Here is an 18,862-nt window from a genome sequence, read left to right on the forward strand (position 1 = left end):
CTCCTAAATCTTTCCCTGGCAAGCTAGCTTTCTTCATGCAGGAAGCTATACTGTGGTAAGCATTCAAGCAGGAAATCCCACCAACTACTTTCTGAAGGGGCAGTTTCAGAAAGACTGTATCTGCAAAGCTGCAAAGTCATGTATAGCATGTAACTGGAAGTCTCCAAAGCAACCAACTAAAGAGCAGTAGGTTGATAAAATTTGGAAGACTATTTCTATGTACATATAAACTTACTCAACAAGTGCAGCAAACAAGGAATCCTAACTTTAATAACGTTATTATGGCAACATGGTTTCTATTTATTTCCTATGTTGAAGACCCTCAAACTTTTGATCAAATTCCAATAAACTATATTTTTTCTAATGCAAAATAGAACACTTCTTTTATATGCTGTATAAATTGTATTTTTATTCTTTCATTAGATATTGAGCTCCTACTTAGACTATTTAACAGTAGATGTTCCATAAACATATCAGTTACAGAGTAAAACATAATTAGTGAATTGTTTGGTTTCTTTAATGATATTGATTTATTATGTATTTTCATCTTTTTGTTGCCTTTAATTTGTTAACTTTATTTCAAAATAAAATAAAATTTCATGATAAAAAGGACTGTACCACATGCATTTTCTGAGCATTTCATCTGGCCTGTGACCTAATAAAACATCAGCCAGTGGTGTGAATAAAATGAGAGAAACCTATGAATGCCATTTTGAGCTCAGGTAGGAGACAGACAGAATAAATAAAATTATCCCAGTCATAGACTATAAAAGATGGGGAGTGACTTTGCAGGAATAGAAATGAAAGGAAAATCTAATCTCAAATTCAACATAACCCCTGCAGATGTACAGTTTCTTGGGCTTCATTCTTCTATTAACATTTAATGTGGTAAAATCTCCACAAATTATCATCCCTCTGTTTCCATGTGGTATTTCATTTGTAAATGTTATAAGAGGTTGCCAAGACAAACTCAAATCACCAAAGTAAATTTATCAACCATCAACAAGGAAATGCACGGATTCAAAATATTTTGAGCCATGAGAATTTCTGTACTGTACCTGACAGATTTATGAAGCTGAACATGCTAATGTCCTTTGACCTGCTTAAAAATAAATATGACCTACCAAATTGTCATTTTATGGGTATTTACAGCTGAAGCACTTTGTAAATTTAAGGACTAATTTTCCCCAAAGGAAATCTGTACTCCCTTACCCTTGATAAACTGCTGAAAATGGAAACCCGCTACCAGACCTTCAGATTCTCTTTCCTTATTTCCAGCAACATATATAGATTCTACGGACTAAAGACCTGTAAAGTTAGGCCTTACTCGAAATGCAAACTACTGCATTCTGCACCTGGAAATACTTTTAAGGGACAATATGCAAAGCAAAGCACACATGAGGGCTCCTCCTATCTGGCATTTTATTGTGACTCAGAAATGAGCAACTGCAGCATTTTTGCCACTTAAATTTTCTAGCCCTCATGGCTAAATTGGCAATGAAGTTGAAAATATGAGGGCAGTATGCTTAAAAGGACGAAGTCAACCAAAGCGCAGCAGTAAATGAAAAATCTTCAAGATGTTATAATGAAAGGCAAGGATTTCCCCTAGTCAGGTACCCTCCAGATGTTTCGCGGACTGCAGCTCCCTGAGTTGTAGCCCAACACATCTGGAAGGGACCAAGTTGGGGAAGGCTCATCCAGCCTCTTCATCTTAAGGATGAAGTGCCACCTCTACAGACCCAGAAACAGGGAAGCTGGGCTGTTAGAGATTCCAAGTAGCTCAATACACAAAACAACTCAGAACCAATAGAATTTTTTTTTAAAAGCCTCTGTTAGTGCCATTAGCTTCTGAGTGCCATTTTTTGGGTAGAAAGGCAGGGTACAAATAAAATTAAAAATAATAATAAAATAGAACAATGCAATTATTTTAGCAATATAAGCCGCTCTGACTCATGGAGTATTTATTTATGTATTTATTTATTTAATATCTTGCCCTTCGACCAAAAATGGCATTCAGGGTGCCTAACAATAATAAAATGAAGATTAAAACGTAATTAAAACACTCATAAAAATAAATTAAAAACACATCAATAAAAGAAAAAAACTAACCAACCCAGCAGAACCCTGTTCAGCACAGAACAGCTTATACGTCAAAGTCCTTATATGTTAAAATAGGTTATCTTACTTAATTTTTTTAAAAAAACAAAACTTTGGGCCTTGCTGTCACAGATTCTCAATTAAACCTCACTACTAGGGAATGCTGTGTCATCTCTAAATCCTTTTAACTGCTGCCTCTAGAATAAACTCCATCGAAAAGAAACTTAATAGCCTGGTTTCTATGGCACAGACATGGGTTTGCACCCACCCACCCAGGACACCCTTTCAAATTGAACGAAAAAATAAGTTGTTCATTAACAGAAATTATTCACAAAAGTGAATAAAATGTCACTCTTCAATAACAGGTTGAGATTGCTTAAAGAATGTTAAATGAAATATAGTTTCTTACTATTCCTAAGCTGAATCTTTCCCAGCTAAATAAAATCTAAGCCGCTTTTCCTTCAGACCAGATTTTCCTAAATTCCACACCAATAACAGGAACAGCTTTAAGTATTTCCTCAAACTTCCTTATAAACAGGAACAGTTGCTGCTTACCAGTCTTCCTCTGTCTCCAGTTCTTCCTGCTTCTTTTGGCTTCTAGGATGATTATAATGTTTCAAGGACTACATGCTGAAGCTCCCTTTGGTCAAACACAAAAGAGGAACCTAAAATGTGATATGTATAAACTTGGTTTGCCCATAAAATCATCATGTTTGGTAAATTAAATGTAAAAGTTTATTTAGACAACAATTACAAATTTACTGAGTTTAGGTTTTAAATGTTTTGAATGATAATTTTATTAGCAAACCAAATTATACGTAATATAATTTATGTCCCTAAAGCACCTCTCACCAGCCTGGTACTGTCCAGATGTTTTGGACTACAACACCCAGTTTTCTGGAGCATTTGGCCATGCTGCCTGGAGCTGAAGCCCAAAACATGTGGAGGGCACCAGGTTGGGGAAGGGTTCCCTAAAGCAACAAAGTGGCTTTAGATCTGTAAAGATCACACACACACACACAAAGAAAAAAGGAATTGCTTATTTTTTTCATTTCCCCCAAATTTAAATTTCCCCCACAGCTTCAAATTTCCAGAAATTTTATATCTCTATCGTTCAGTCACACCATCACACTAACACTTGTTCATGGAATGGACATTGGAGAGCAGCCCCAAACAGACAACAGCAATCCTACCTCTGGCTATAGAAACCCCAACCTAACTGAAAGAACCAATACATTTTAGGCTATGGATGCTATGAATTCAGGGTAAGAGATTGCTATACCATTATTTACTTGTCGGTGGCTAAATATCGTATTGCTTTCTCCAAGGCCAGATGCAATGTTTATTCTATTGAATTACTTCAGGGCAGATATGCTGGTGTCCCTTGTAGGAATATGGAAGTGGAGACGATGGAGCATATCCTTCTGTCCTGTAGCTTTTATAATCAGGCCCGCCATCTTATGATCACCCCATTGTTGAGTAAACTGTCCAGAAGTTCAGACAAATTTTATGTTAAGTTTCTGTTGGAAGGTAAGTCCCCAAGAGTAACTTTGGCTGTTGCTAAATTTCTTACAGTGGCAGCCAGGATTAGAGCTCTCTGTGTATTAAACGAAAGTTGATATTAGCTATAACTGTATGATTTCATGTTTGATTCTTGTTTTTTCATGGATCTATGGATCACAATAAAGAAGTATAAAGTCTACCACTATTTCCCCAAGCATTGGGCTCTACAATGGGACCTATTTAACCATAGGTGAATCCCCTCACTTGAGGCCATCGACCTCTCAGACAACAAAGCCCATTGTCATGATTTCTCTCTGCAGAGAGTACTCCTCCATCACTCACATCTGACTGATATCTCCTTTACCTAGAGTTTCTTGTAACCGCATGAACCCATGTTAAACTCAGTAGAAATTGCACTAACTATGCAAGACTGAAATGTGAGAATAAGGAAAGATCCTACCAGACAAGAGGCAGCTATCTGACATTTTTAAAAGGCCAAATTGAAAGCAATCAACACCCAAGAAAATGATGCTGCGTAGGCTGGGGTGATAGCTTAGGATACTATAACGAACCTGGCAAGAGCTGCAGTGTTTTAATGTAAATTAACACAAGATAATCTCTTTGCATATTTAAGTGATGCACTTCAAATTAATTAATACATATTTAAGAGATGTCTCCTTGAACAGCTGTTATTTACTTCCAGAGTTTCTCCACATTAACACGGCTTGCTTTGTTCTTCTCCGAAGTTATTCATGCTTCTTACAGCACTTTAAGAACTTGCACGGTGTAAAATTGAGCATTCTTTTCTCCCAAAGAGATGAGGCTTTCTGATAACTTAAGATTTTAACATTAAACATTCAAGCAATTTTCCAAAACAGAAAGGTCAAATCCTACTTACAGCATCTGCTTGCAACAGACAAGCAGATGCTTAACGCTACTACACAAATACTTGCAGCAGTGAACATGATAAAGGGGAGGCAATCAATCTTCCCCTGTGGATTTTAAAGTCAGATTTACTTTGATGCTAGCCCACTAAATCCCACAGTTACTGTTTTGTGTCTCATAATTTAAGGCCAAATTATGGGCTGCTCTGCGCTCTTTAAAGTGCTTGGACGTGGGACGTGGAGCTGTTGTAATTGAACAGAGATGCCATGAAGTATTTGATGCATGTTCTAAATGTCACACATTCAGGAGATGGATGCTTTTCCAGGTGTGTTACCTTCTTGCTCCTTTGCAGTTCATTTAGACAATGCTGCAGCATGCAAATGCTTTGTTTTTCTAAAGACTTACCCAAACTGCAGTCTTAAATTGGTTTAATAGACATTCCCTCTCAGCAGGGAACCCTGGGAATTGAAGTTGTGACCAGGGGGTGGGAATGGGGGTGTTGGAGGGAAGAGGAGAAGGAAAGGAACTCTGACAATTCTTAGAATTCTCACCAAACTACAAATCCCAGGATTCTTTGGTGCTTCTTTAACTACTTGTATAAAACCAATATTAGTTGTGATGTAGTTACCTCCTAAGTGCAGAATCATAAGGCTGGAAGAACTCAAAGGTAATCCCCAGCCTTATACTCCAAGGTTAAATCATCTCACATCAATCCATCTTGGACTCCACAAGGCAGATTAAAGCAGCTGCCTCTGGTAGACAGATTTGGGGCACCGTTAAAGTGTGACAAATGACCAGTTATTTAAGATGATGGTGTTGTTAATGCAGGGGTGGGGGCACAGTTTAATTTATAACCTGCCTTTGTTCCCTGGAACGTAAAGTGCTATGTGCAGGGTTCGTAGGCAGAGGCCCACCCAGGCACTGACCAGACCCAGACCCGCTTGGCTTTAGCAAGATTACTGTGCCATATGCCTTTAGACCATGTTTGGGGATTCTCAGCACTTTGAGCCTCAGGTATCAAAATGTTTTGAAATTCCCCATCTCAGATAAACCTACATAATGTGCCATATGCAAAGGACAGGAGAGAACAAGACCACACTTCAATGCCTGCAGCTGCAGAGGACTTTAAATTTCGTTACTGCATGACAGCACTAGGTGGAGCATAATGATTTCCATAATTAGGGATGCAATATAAGCAATGGATGAGCTCACATTCTTGTACTTTTGTTGAGGTGATGCAAAACACATGCAGAATTCCTGCTAAGATGTTTTATGTGGGTCACAAGACATAGTCTGAAGGCAGCGGCCATCTTATTGAAGCTAAGCTGGGTTGGACCTCGTAACTGGCTTGGAGTGGAAGCTGCTGAGGAGCCCAGGTATGCTGCCCTGAGCTCCACGGAAGGAAGGTCAGGTATGAAAACAACAAACAAACAATCTAAACAAAGTGTAAGATAAAGAGATCCATACCAGGGGGCTAGATATCCCTCATTTTGAGGCACTGCCCATGACCCTACAAGATATTAGACATCCTTAATTGCAGAATGGCCCATATTCAAAATAGTCCCGGCGTGTTTGGCACATGCCTATACATTCGTCACCCAGTGGCTGCCATATCAAGTGACGCGTTGCACGTGTGAAACAGCCACCACAGACAGAACTTTTGTATTATGAGACATCACCTCATTTCATGTGACTTTTCACTGAAGGCAGTTCACACATTCAGCTACAAGTCATCAGACAATGAACACTGACGTCTACTTCAGACGTTACCATCGTAGCTCATACACAATGCTGGCACCCAGACATGGCAGTAATTACTGCATATAAAACAACACTGATTAAGATGCTGGGCTCCACTGAAACCATTTTGTCTAGACAACTCCAGTGGCACCAGCAGCTGGAGTTGTTGAGTCAACTGAGTATAGAAGAAGGAATCAAGTAATCTTATTTTTCCTTGTGAGTTAAGTGAGTATAAAAGAACCAATCAAGTAATCTTATTTTTCCTTGTTAACTTGCATCACTGTAGTAACACATTATAGCTTCACCTTCCCAATAATGAATGAATGTGACTTCTAGCAAGTCAGCATCTGTAAAATCACAACTATCATCACCCCTGAACAGTCATTATCAGCGTCTCTAATGCAGTTTCCAAATGCCTTCCTAGAATTGTATTCGCAACACTTGAAAAACATTAGGCTGTTTATTAGCTGACGTCTAGGGCTCCAATAAAAGGGTTTTCTCAAAATACAGTTTCAAAGCTGGTGATAATTTCATCGGAAAAAATGCAGCATGACGAGAAAACTTCTGAAGTGGGGGGTGGGGGGAGAGGCCGGAGACACAGAAGAGTCAAAACTTCTCCCTAAGCTGAGAACACAGGAACTGGTGTTTTAAAGCAGGGCTAGGCAGACTTCGGACTGCCCGGATCTACTTTGATTTTGACTCTAACCCCAATCACTGCAACATAGAGCCAGCTGCAAAATGATGGCTTCATGGGAAGAACCTGTTGAAGCCCATGAATCACACACTGAGATAATACAAGTAAAATTTTATATCTGTTGCCACAAATCAGGGATTCGAACACCTTACTTGTGGGGTGAAATAATTAAAGAATACTTTTTAAATGTTTGCTATTGGTAACAAAATTGAGAGCTTGAAATCCTTGCTGATTTGGTGCATGGAAATCATTCAGCGATCTATGAGTAGATCTGATGGAATTTACCTTCTGCTCAGTCATTTAAAGAATTGCACCGTGTGAGCTTTCTGTATAATGTGCTTTTATACAACTTTAAGTTGTATTACCTTCCCCCTGTATTTTTCCTCTCCAAGAGCCATGGGCTAGAACAGATGTATCCCAGCACCACCAAGTGAATATACCCAGCCAGGAAAGACTGGAGATGGCTTAGAACGAAGCTGCTCTGGCCAACCCCAGCCAAATGACCTAGGAAGATATCATAGCTGATGATACTGAAGGCCACTGAAAGGTCCAGAAGAACAAACAGGGTAACACACTCCCACCCACCACCCCTCAATACATCCATTTCCTAGTGTAAGGCATCTACTAGGGCAACCAAGGCTCATTCTTTACCAAGACTAGACTCAAAGCAAGATCAGAACAGATCTAAATAACTGTGCTCAATTCGCTTGGTGTTCAGATGCTGCCACCTTCTCCAGGACCTTGCTCAAGAAAGGAACATTACAGGGCAATAATTATCCAGGACCACAGGGTCCAAGTTAGACTTTTTTCAACAGATGGCCATGAAATCCCAATTTGAGTATTGTGAGAAGGCACGGGCGGGAGGTGAACCTGGGGATTTGCCACACAGACTCAAGAGCAATCTGCAGTCAAACTCCATATATTTCCGAACTTGCAATGTGATTAGCGGACCCCAAAAAACACATTCAACAGCATGCATATATATATGAAAGAAGTGTATAAAAAAATGCAGACAAATATGCTTTAATCAATGGGAAAAGAATGTGTCCTTTTTAAAGATGTGCACAACTGATGTGTATATTTTGAAAAATACACATGAAAACATGCACGGATTCTCATGCAAAAAGCGGGTGGGGGGAAGCTTGCAATTTGATATAGACTTTTGAGATGGAATTTTGAAAAGCTTGCTGAGCTCAAGTTTTGCCGATTTGCACATCCCTAATTTGTATGCAGCAGAACTTGCACGGGGTAATTTCAGTGGATCTGCTCCTTAGTGGATCTCTGCATTTAGGATTGCTCTGCCCACGACACAACAGTAAAGTTACTTGGTACATAGTTTATTGCAAAATTCCTATTTCCTACATTTGTTTACCCGGTTTTCTGATGGAGTTCTCTCCCCTCACCTCCTTCATCACTGCAACCCTGTAAATATCATTCCTATTTGCCTGAACTTCTGACCAGCAGGTAAGGCAGCGATTCCAAAAGGTAAGGCACACTGATGTGCTGCTAAGATGGGCCACTATTCTACATCTCTCGTGGTGGGGAAGACCTGCCAGAACTTGAGTCCCTCCTGGCATCAGACTATAAGAGAAGCAACACCATCCTGAGAGAGGCAATAAGGTCGTAACAGGATTCCCTGACATAAGGACTGCTACAGCTGCCAGGTGAAGAGGACCCTCAGAAGCGGCATCACTCTCTGGAAAAAAAACCAGCCTTTACCTGACTGGGTGAAGAGCAGGGCGAACGCTGGAAGACAATAATATCTATTTTTATTTATTTTATTATTTATTTATTACATTTTTATACTGCCCAATAGCCAAAGCTCTCTAGACTATTCTCCAGGAGTGAAGATTTGCAGGTAGAGTGCAGTGTGCCTCTAACGTTTTATCCAGGAAAAAAGTGTCACCCCAAGTATCAAACATTTGGATAATACTACGGTAAGGCATTTGGTAAGGTTGCACTATAGGATACAACTTGAGCAGCACAAGGATTCTGTATGCTTGCAGCAGATGCTAACAATTTCCCTCTCGCAGTTTACCGGTATGATCCATGAACCTCTTGACACGATCTGGATCAATGTTATTTGCCCAATATCCTCCTTTCTTAAAATAGGAACCAATGATTAAGGCATTTGCACCCAGATAGTTCTTCACGTTCTCCAAAGTGACTCCAGATCCAACCAGCACTGGAATCTTCACAGCATGTCCAACTTCTAGAGAAAGTGAAATGAGAAAACACATAATAAACCCTGTGAAGCAGGCAAGTTGAGGCCATGGTTGTTTTACACACAACAGTACCATACACTGCACTAGTGTTGCATGTTCATTTGAAGTATGGATTTCAGTTGATAGTTCTACCTTTGTTGAAGGTTTAAGAGACATAGGCCCTGTTCAAATGTACATATCACAGCTTAACAAGCAGAGATATGCATGAGCCGTGCATCTGCCTCTTTCATCCTCATACTACTCCTCTCTTGCTCGGCACACTATGACTGAAGACTTTCTACATTAATTAACCATAGTCAGTCATTACTTGTAAACAGAGGAACTGTGGTTACTGGGATTGGAACAATCCAGGATCTTACACCAACTTCAAACATTGGTTTAATATTCTGGTTTGTTCCAATCCTAGTAACCATTGTTCACTCTTCCCTTCTCACAGTATGCTGTGATTAACCCAGATGTCTTCAACAAATCATCCTACTTATAGCTAAGCGATTACAAATAGTCTTAAAGGTCGTCCCAACAGAGATACATCTACGGCTGATATCATGATCACTCACACTAAACCAATAAGATAGCAATATAAGGAGGTGGTGGACATCTGGTTAAACCCGGTCTTGAGAAGCCAAAGAAGTCTCAAAAGTATCAGTGCAGGCCTAGCACTGATTCAGTTGTTAACTAAAAAAAAGGATCTGGGAGTGGGGAGCAGCGTTGTTCATTTCCACCCACCCCATTTGCTGTGTTCAAAAGGGTTGTGCACTTTGTTACCCATGCAATTACCCCCAAATGCAAAATAGAATAAAATAAAAATAATGAGTGCACAAAGGGGGGGGGGGAACCATTTTGGTAAGGTAAAGCGCTAAGGGAAGCGTTTGCATAAACAAATCCACCCACCATCCAATATGCACAGAGCTCTGTTCAAGCCCAGCAGGGAACCAGGAATTTGCTTCTTTGATAGCAAGCAATACAATGCCTTCAGGATTGTCTAAACTCTGTATAAATACCAGGACCTGGGCCTTTTGTCCTTGCTGGCCAGCAAGGAAGACCAAGCTGGTGCTAGCCTGCCTATTGTATTTTTTAAAGTTATTTGAATAATCAGAAACAGCCAGCAAATACGGCAACAAGGGCGTAGAGCTCCTCAGCTCCAACTTCCTATGACCAATGCCCCAAAAGCATAACAATGTTGGAAACTGATATAATATGATCTCACCCTCCTCCCTTTTCTGTTTAGCTTGCAAAGTGACAAGTGATCAGATCAAAACATAAATTGGCATAAGCCGTTCAATGGGCTTATTTTGTAATATGATGAAAGGAATCCAATTGTGTCTACACTTAAGCAGCAGCAGGGGTTCCAGTGGCACAGACAGGCTCAATTTGCTGTCACAGAACTCCGTAATAAGACAATAAAACCCACCCTTGTTTGCTTCCCTTTCACCATTCAGAATTGCAGCACGAGGGTGCAGCTATATAGGTTACCTCTGGAAAAAGTCGAGTCACTGAGGAAACACTGAGGCACAATTATAGTATGGGCTCCCTCCCACCCCCAATATAGGCATACAGAAGCATTATTTGGTGGATTGCTTTCTTAATCTTTCCTTCATCCCACTTTCCAGTACTTCAAAGGAGAAGTTTAAAAAAAATCTCAAGTTTGATTTGTGCTCTAAACACCCTAATTTTATGCCAAGGAGATTACATTTCTTCCAAATTATGCACATTACAGATTATACATCCTGACTGTGAGCTAACTATTTCTAAGGATTTAGAATGCTATGCAAAGAACCTGGGTGGCAAAGGCAAAATAAGAAGGGAAGGATGGGAAAGGAGGCAGGGAATTGGCTCAAACTCTGTTTTCCTGGCTACTGGGAGTCCTCCTTATGGGTCAGTCTGTTTTGGAGCCATCAGCTATTTTTCTTCTGTAGCCCAGAGAGCCAAAATCTTCTATTTCCTCACCTTTAAGCTATTTAGATCAGTGGTGGGGGTCCTGTGCCCCTCCAGACTGCAACTCCCATAATTCCTGGCTCCCACTGACCATGTTGGCCGAGGGTGATAGAAGTTTGAATAACATCTGGAGGGACACAGGTTCTCCACACCTGATTTAGACTATAACTTATTACAAAGAAAAATGGCTCTAACTGCAAAATTAGGCTGCACATTAGAAAGAATTTTATAATTGTCAGAGCAGTGGAGCACTGAAATACATTGTCTAGACTTGAGTGATGGTAGATTCTGTAGCAATGGAGGTCTTGAAAAGCATATTGGATACATGGTTGGATTTGGTTAGATCAGGGTTTGGAAACATGTGGCCCTCTACATCAGTGGTTCCCAAACTTTTTCAGGTCACCGCCCCCTTGGTTCCACAAACTCATGCCCAGCGCCACCCTACCCTACCCTATAAAAATCATTATTCGGAATAGTGGTTTTCAACGACCCACCAAGGAAGATAATAACAATAAAATTCAAAACAGTAACAATTAATTGAATACTTTATTCAAAATCCAATTGGTGTGCCCTGCCATGCTGGCTGCAAACAGAGGCGTTCGCTCTCGTTTCCCTCCCTCCCTCGGCAAGCCTGGGGCAGGTGCTTCCCATTTAGAGGGGATTCTAGGAGTTGAAGGACTTTTTTCTGTCTAAGCATGCATAAAATTGTGCCTTTAACTTATCATGTCACACTTGCATGAATACAAGAATCAAATAGGATTTCCTTCTTCAGTGGAACACACTTACTTAAGAGTAAGCACCATTTTGTTATAGGAAAGGATAATGTATTTTAATTAAAATCTTAAAATAATTATCTGCCACCTGGTACAGAGCTTTCCTATGGAAAATCTGGCTGGGACTGAAGTAGAGGGGCACTAATTTTACTGTACTTATTGTCTTTAAATATGGTTAAATATCCCACAGTTACCTTGCTATTCTATTTCTACAATTCATTTTCTCCTGTCTTTTCTTCACCCTCTCTTCGTTTTCAGGCTGAATCCTATGCACATTTACCTCAGAGTAAGTTCTATTGATCTCAGTGGGGCTTACTTCTAAGTAGACATACTTAGGATTGTGTTGCAGCTCTGTTTTTATGGTGACACAAGATACACACATACCATGTTTACCAAAAGAACGCTTGAAAAAAGGGGGTTGGACACCCTGAAATAAGCAAGGGCAGATAGGAAAGGTTTCAGCAAGCATTCTGGAAAAAGGTGCTGCTGAATCTTCTTTAGCCAGGAAGGACCTAGGGAATTGCAATTCTCTCTCCCTCCCCCTTTTCTTTTCTCTCCCAATCCTGTTGTAGTCCAGATTTTTTGGGGGGTGGGAGCACACACACAGACACACAGCATCTCTCTCTCTCTCTCTCTCTCTCTCTCTCTCTCTCTTTTTCCAACCCCCCCTCCAAGCCCCCCCCTCTCTCCAACCCCCCCTCCCTCCAAGCCTCACAATAGCTGCTGGGCTGATTACGACAGAAGGGCAGCAGCTCAGAGGGGAGATGGCCCCAATCTGCAACTCCTGACAGGGGAAGGGAGCCTGGTGATACCTTACAGCAGCACAAACAGTCCTGTTCCCCACCCAGCCTGCTGGCTGACTGCTGTTCTTGGCAGCTGCTCTGCCGCCCGCCATCCTCCACATGCTCCTTCCTCTCCGCCACATGGATGCTGCTCCCACCTTGTGCAGCAACTATCGCGAGAGGTCTGCCGGGGCAGCTTGTAGGAGGGAGCAGCTCTGACCAAGAGCGAGCGAGCGAGCGGCAGCGGTGGCTCCAGCAGGAAAGAAGCCCTGGGCCCTCCTAGGCAGGAGAAGAGTGGGCAGAGCAGCTGAATTCGCCGCTGTTTCCTGCTCTGCTGCCTCCTGTGGGCGCTTCCCCCACCCCCTACTTCTGGTGGGGCCTCTGTGGGCTTGAGATAGGAGAAGAGAGCGGATGCGTGAGTGAGAAAGTCCTTCCTGAGCAGAAGCGGTGTGGGGAGAGCAGCTGAATTTGCCGCTCTTTCCTGCTCAGTCCCTGGGTTTTAGGCCCTTCTGGAGAGACCACCTCGAGCGCCCCCCCTGCCCCTTTGCCTATTAGCGTCCCCTGCCAGCACCCCCTGCCGTCCCTTTGCCTCTTAACGCCCCCCTATGCAATCCCACCGCCCCCAAGGGGGCAACACCGCCCACTTTGGGAACCACTGCTCTACATGTTACTAGACTGCAACTTCCATCCACTCACACTAGCATAGCCAATGGTGAGGGCTGATGGGAGTTGCAGCCCAACAACATCTGTAGGACCACACGCTCCCCATCCCTCATTTGGATGGATTCTGTCCTTTAAGAATGAGGGCAACAGGGATGATCAGGGGTCTACTTACAAAGCCCTATGAGGAGAGACTGAAAGAACTGGGCATGTTTAGCCTTGAGAAGAGAAGACTGAGGAGAGACATGATAGCACTCTTCAAGAACTTGAAAGGTTGTCACACAGAGGAGGGCCAGGATCTCTTCTCGATCATTCCAGCGTGCAGGACATGGAATAATGGGCTCAAGTTACAGGAAGCTGAACATTAGGAAAAACTTCCTGACTTTAAGAGCAGAATGACAATGGAACTAATGACCCAGGGAGGTAGTGGGCACTCCCACACTAGAGGCATTCAAGATGCAGTTGGATAGCCATCTGTCAGGGATGCTCTAAGGTGGATTCCTGCACTGAGCAGGGGGTTGGACTCGATGGCCTTACAGGCCCCTTCTAACTCTACTATTCTATGATTCTATGAATTAACTAGATGGCCTCTTAAGGGAACAGCACCCATCCCAGAAGCCTAAAATACACAACCCTATGATTTCTGCTTATTTCAAGGGGTTGGACTCGAAGATATATGAATCCATGAACTGGATCAAAGAGATCAAAATAGGCTATTCATGTCTATGCTAACAAAGCACATCATCGAAAACATCTTACTCCCTGACATCTTAGGCATTTTTATAAATCCAGCCACACTGCCCTAGAACATACACTAAATAACTTAATGCATTTGTAATCAACCAGCAAAACCAAGCTCCCATCGGTGTCCAATAGTTGACATTTGCACTCCACTCCTGCAGATGTTGTTCCTCCTACTGGAATGTCAGTTCCCAAGCTAAATCTCCCATTTCCTCCCATGTTAAGACTTATGTTTTTAATTCACCTTCATTAGAAATAACCTTTTTAAAAAAGGTTATGAAGAATGTCATCATTCATGAGCTACAGCTATCAGAAATGAAGCCCTACTATCTTTTTTTTTAATTAAGAGAAATGAGAAAAACATACATCCACTTATATGATTATCTGCTTACTATGACAGCTGCTTATACGAGGCAAAAATGCCAGAATTGCCACAGCAGGCTATAGCAAGGATGCTAATGGTAACATCCGCCTTTTATGCTGGATAAAATGGGTTCAAATTAAATCATACAACAGAAGAGCTAAAACTAGAATTGTGTCACCTGTCATGTTTAACACAGAGACTTCAACCCTTCTCCTCTTCACATAATAAGCACACAACACACACACACACACACACACACACATATAATGGATGCAAACTGTACCCAAAAGAACTTTGATCAGCCTTGGAAAACTGAACATGAATCAGAGTACATAACCTAGCAAAGGGGATTCTTCTCTATAGTAAAAGCCAGTCCATTATCCCTCTTAAGTCATTACAGTTCTCACCTTCTAGTTCCTTGGGATCCGCTTCCAGTCCAGTTGCAGTTCCAGTCAATACAACACCATCAGCCAGAAAGAATTCAGCAGCCTTAGCAGTCTCCGCTACACTGACGTCAGCTGTCAGAGAGTGAGCACTGTCAACAGTAGGAGCATACCCTGTTTACTTTTTGCCTGTAGTCATTATACTTATTTTCCAACAATCCTCTTTTCAAAAGACCTTCAGGCCAGGTTTTCAGTCCCAAAGAACCAGGAGATAAGCATCCAAAGCTGGTCACCATTGAGAGAAACATGTTCTCGAGATGCAAAACAGATTAACTGACAAGAAGCCTGACATGTTTTGCCCTGTCCTTTATTTTAAGGCCTTCTGCAAGCAGTAGAAAGAAGTGTCTGCACATTTTTTTCCAGCAAAAAGATTGTCTCCTATATTAATCTATTGGTGTCGCACTGGGATTCTTGTCAATAAATCTATTTTGCATCCTAAGAATGTGTTTCTCTCCTTTGTGGCCAGGTGTTCAGTCCCATCAGAATTTAATAAAACAGAGAAAGGTGTGTTAGGATTACCTATTTAGCCAAGAACAAAGTGCTCACTGTGACCGCCCCCATCAATGTATCTGAAGCAGTTGTTCAGAGATTCACACTTTATACAGTTGTAACCAAGTGGTGGTTTTACGGCAAGGACAACTTTTTCACATCTTTCCACATTTTGTTCTAGAATGCATTTTGCATTCCTTGATTTTGATAAAGTGTCCCAAGTTCTCATTACTTTAAAAAGTAGTGTTACGCTAGAATACTTGTAGTTAGCATTAAAGGAGCCCTGGGTAACCACAACTTGCTGGAAAATTCACTTGTTGATCATGGGACTTGTGTCACTTGCAAGAGGTTTCCACACAAACTAACTGCAAGCAAAACCTCAGTTGTTATTACTGAAATGAGTTTCCAGCATGGCTCACTTTACTAAACAGAACAGTCTATCAAACAGAGGTTGTGAGCCTGGTTTTAATGTGGATCCTACCTACCTGTGTTTCTTTTTAATGTCAGCAAAAACCTGAATGTGTTCTGCACCAATTTGCTTCCGGTATCTCAGTAAGCTGCCAGCACAGGCATTTAGAATCCCTTCATCCGCCACATGAGAAAAAACAAAGCCTTCTGCTCGAATAAAGTCAAGACCTACAAATGGTAATAAAGATTACTGTGATAAAACTGAACGAGGGGCATGCAGAAACAGTCAGTCATGGTTAGTTACCAGATGATTCCAAATCCAAAATGGGATATAAGGCTGTATTAGTAGCCTGAGCATGTACACAGGTGAGCCAACATTAAGTAACTGCTCAGTTATGAGCAGTTACTTAATGGCCTAAGGCATGACCCTAAGGCAAGTCACTATCTCTTATGCCAGGGGTGGGCAGCACAGCCCTGCTGAATTTGGGGAAACCCAGATTTATTAATTAATTTTAAAAAAGGAAAAAAGGAAGTTCATAGCTGGCATGAAGTGCCCAAAGAGTCATATTTAGCTTGCTTGATGTTTTATTCTAACGTTTTATTCTAACCAGAGTGGTTTTAAAATAATACAAATGCTGGTCCACCACTCTCTTTCCAACTCTACCAAAGACATCAATAAGAAGGAAGCTATTCTTCTCGTTTGCCCAGGGACAATCAACTATCACCCCAAGTGAGTGAAAAATTGTGCTTCTGGGACAACGAGTAAAACAAGGAGGTGTAAAGAAAAAAGAAGCTTCAATACCAGTGTGGTGTAGTGGTAAAGAGTGTTGGACTGGGATTGGAAGATCTGGGTTCTAGTCCCCACTTGGCCATTGGGTGACTTTGGGCCAGTCACAGACTCTTAGTCTGATCTCCCTCACAGGGTTGTTTTTGTGAGGATAAAATGGAGAGGAAGAGAATTATGTATGCTGCCTTGAGTTTTTGAAGGAAAAAGGGTAATAAATGCAATAAATAATAAAATAAATACAAGAAGCCTATCTGATTTTTCAATATTTAGCAGCCACTATCCTCTCATTTCTATAACCCATGGCAGCTACAGCTCATTGTTTTGATGGCTTAAAAAGATTCTTCCTCAATGTAACAGATTTCAGACTGAAAGGTTTCAGACTGAAAGGATTTATTTATTTATTAACAATGTTTCTATACCAGCTCTCATTTTGAAACAAATCCCAAAGCAGTTGACAAAATAATAAAAACAAACAAAAAAGACAATACACACACACACACGCACACGCACACGCACACACTAGCATTATGAGGTTAGTACAAAGATCGCTCATGGCTGAGGGAAAGCCAAAGCAAACAGATAAGTTTTCAATGAATGCCTAAAACATGCCGGGGCTGTGGGGTAGAGGCCACTGCAGAAAAGGTCCATCTCCGTGTCATCACAAAAGGAAATCCATAGGCCACAGCATGAACAACAGGGCTTCTCCTGAAATCTGCAGTGGCCTGGGATGTTGTTATACTAGGGGAGATGTCCCTTGATGTATCCTGGTCCTAAATTGTATAGGACTTTGAATACTAATAGCCTCGTGTGGCGCAGAGCGGTAAAGCAGCAGTTTCTGCAGCTGAAACTCTCCCCACGGCCTGAGTTCAATCCCAGCGGAAGCTGGTTTCAGGCAGCCAGCTCGGGTCGACTCAGCCTTCCATCCTCCCGAGGTCGGTAAAATGAGTACCCAGTTAGCTGGGGGAAAGGCAATCACAGCCGGGGAAGGCAACGGCGTCCCTCCAAGAGTCAGTAATGACTCAGTGCTTGCACGAGAGGTTCCTTTCCTTTCCTTGAATACTAATACCAACACCTTAAACCTAATGTAGTTAGCAGTCAACGTAGATCATTTAGTGCAGGCATAATGTGTGCATGGTGGGGCACCCAAGTCAGGAAAGTACTTTAGGCAAAACAGGCTACTGGTCTATCTAGCCCTGTATGATCTTTTCTGACTTGGCAAATCCCTCCAAGATTTCAGGCCGAGATTTTGGGAGCTTTCCCAAATATCATCAAGAAGATAGCAAAATGATAGCTGCAGGGTAGAAAGAATCTATATTTGTAACTTTATCACCTCTATAAATGTTCCTGAGGCTCAGTAATAGGCATCATTCTGTGCGGCCTCAAACAGATGTAGTTAATTAAATCAGGATCTACGCACAGGAAATTATGCACTACTGAAGAACACATGGTACACCTGTTAATAATGAAGCAGTTGTGAACAAAGCTTGGCAAACCATTTCAGACATGGGAGAACTCTGCTGTTCCCACTCAGAAACAAGGAAGAATCCAGACAGAATGCAGTTCAAGCCAAGACAATGACATATATATATATATGCCATTAAAAAGCAAAAAGATGTTCCGCTATAAAGCAATACATCAAATCAAGAAATAGAAAATAATGCTGAACTTTGCAAGAGTGCCTCAAAGTGCTTGCTAGCTCATAGATGTAATTTACTATCATTGTTATCTTTACTTTTTCATCCCAATTTCTTCATTTTATCCTTCTCCCCTTATTTTCTTCCATTACTATTTTCTATCAGTCCTTCACAACCATTTGGCTCAGTTCAGACAGTACATTAGTCAACACAGTGTGAAAACTCCACTCAACGGTTGAGGTTTTAGGGGATACTCCACACATAAAATGTTCAAACTCCACCGCTGTGTGACTGTGGACTACCATGGAGTTGAGTAAAATCCATCACATAAAATCCATCATGACGTTTGATTGACAGTTCCTCCGCTCTCTCTCCTCTCCTGCCAGCTTTCCTAGAGCAGCATTTGCTTCTTTCACCACTCTTGCCAGGGAACTCTGTAGCCAGTGGGAAAAGTTAACGCAACGGAAAACTCCAGAGCCTGCCACACAACACAACAGTTGTGCAGGAACTCTCCTCTGCGCAGCGTGGATATTCTGCATGGAGTGTTTTCCCAAAAAACCTCCACCATTGCGTGGAGTTTTCCCACCAGACAACACGTTTCTCAACGGTGGTGTTAAAAACTCCACTGTGAAGTTCTAAAACCACAGTTGAGAAACGTGTTGTCTGCACTGAGCCTTCTTGTAACTTTTTTTTAAAAATAGG

The 18,862-nt window shown here is 41.6% G+C and overlaps 2 protein-coding genes across 2 annotated transcripts in view; both read right to left on the minus strand.

Moving 5' to 3' along the window:
- Positions 1-9,047, minus strand: part of LOC134408734 (protein C19orf12 homolog) — a 31,648-nt gene extending 22,601 nt beyond the window's left edge. Inside the window, exon 1 of the mRNA XM_063141132.1 lies at positions 8,958-9,047. The gene's annotated coding sequence lies outside the window, so the exon portion shown is untranslated. The remainder of the gene's footprint in view (positions 1-8,957) is intronic.
- Positions 8,789-18,862, minus strand: part of LOC134408733 (uncharacterized protein F13E9.13, mitochondrial-like) — a 30,220-nt gene continuing 20,146 nt past the window's right edge. The window contains exons 5-7 of the mRNA XM_063141131.1: positions 15,817-15,967; positions 14,807-14,934; positions 8,789-9,131 (exon numbers count right to left, since the gene is read on the minus strand). Coding sequence (XP_062997201.1) covers positions 8,932-9,131; positions 14,807-14,934; positions 15,817-15,967 — 479 coding nt within the window. The 3' untranslated portion in view covers positions 8,789-8,931. The remainder of the gene's footprint in view (positions 9,132-14,806; positions 14,935-15,816; positions 15,968-18,862) is intronic.

Source organism: Elgaria multicarinata, chromosome 14 (genome assembly GCF_023053635.1).
Source record: "Elgaria multicarinata webbii isolate HBS135686 ecotype San Diego chromosome 14, rElgMul1.1.pri, whole genome shotgun sequence".
NCBI lineage: Eukaryota > Metazoa > Chordata > Lepidosauria > Squamata > Anguidae > Elgaria > Elgaria multicarinata.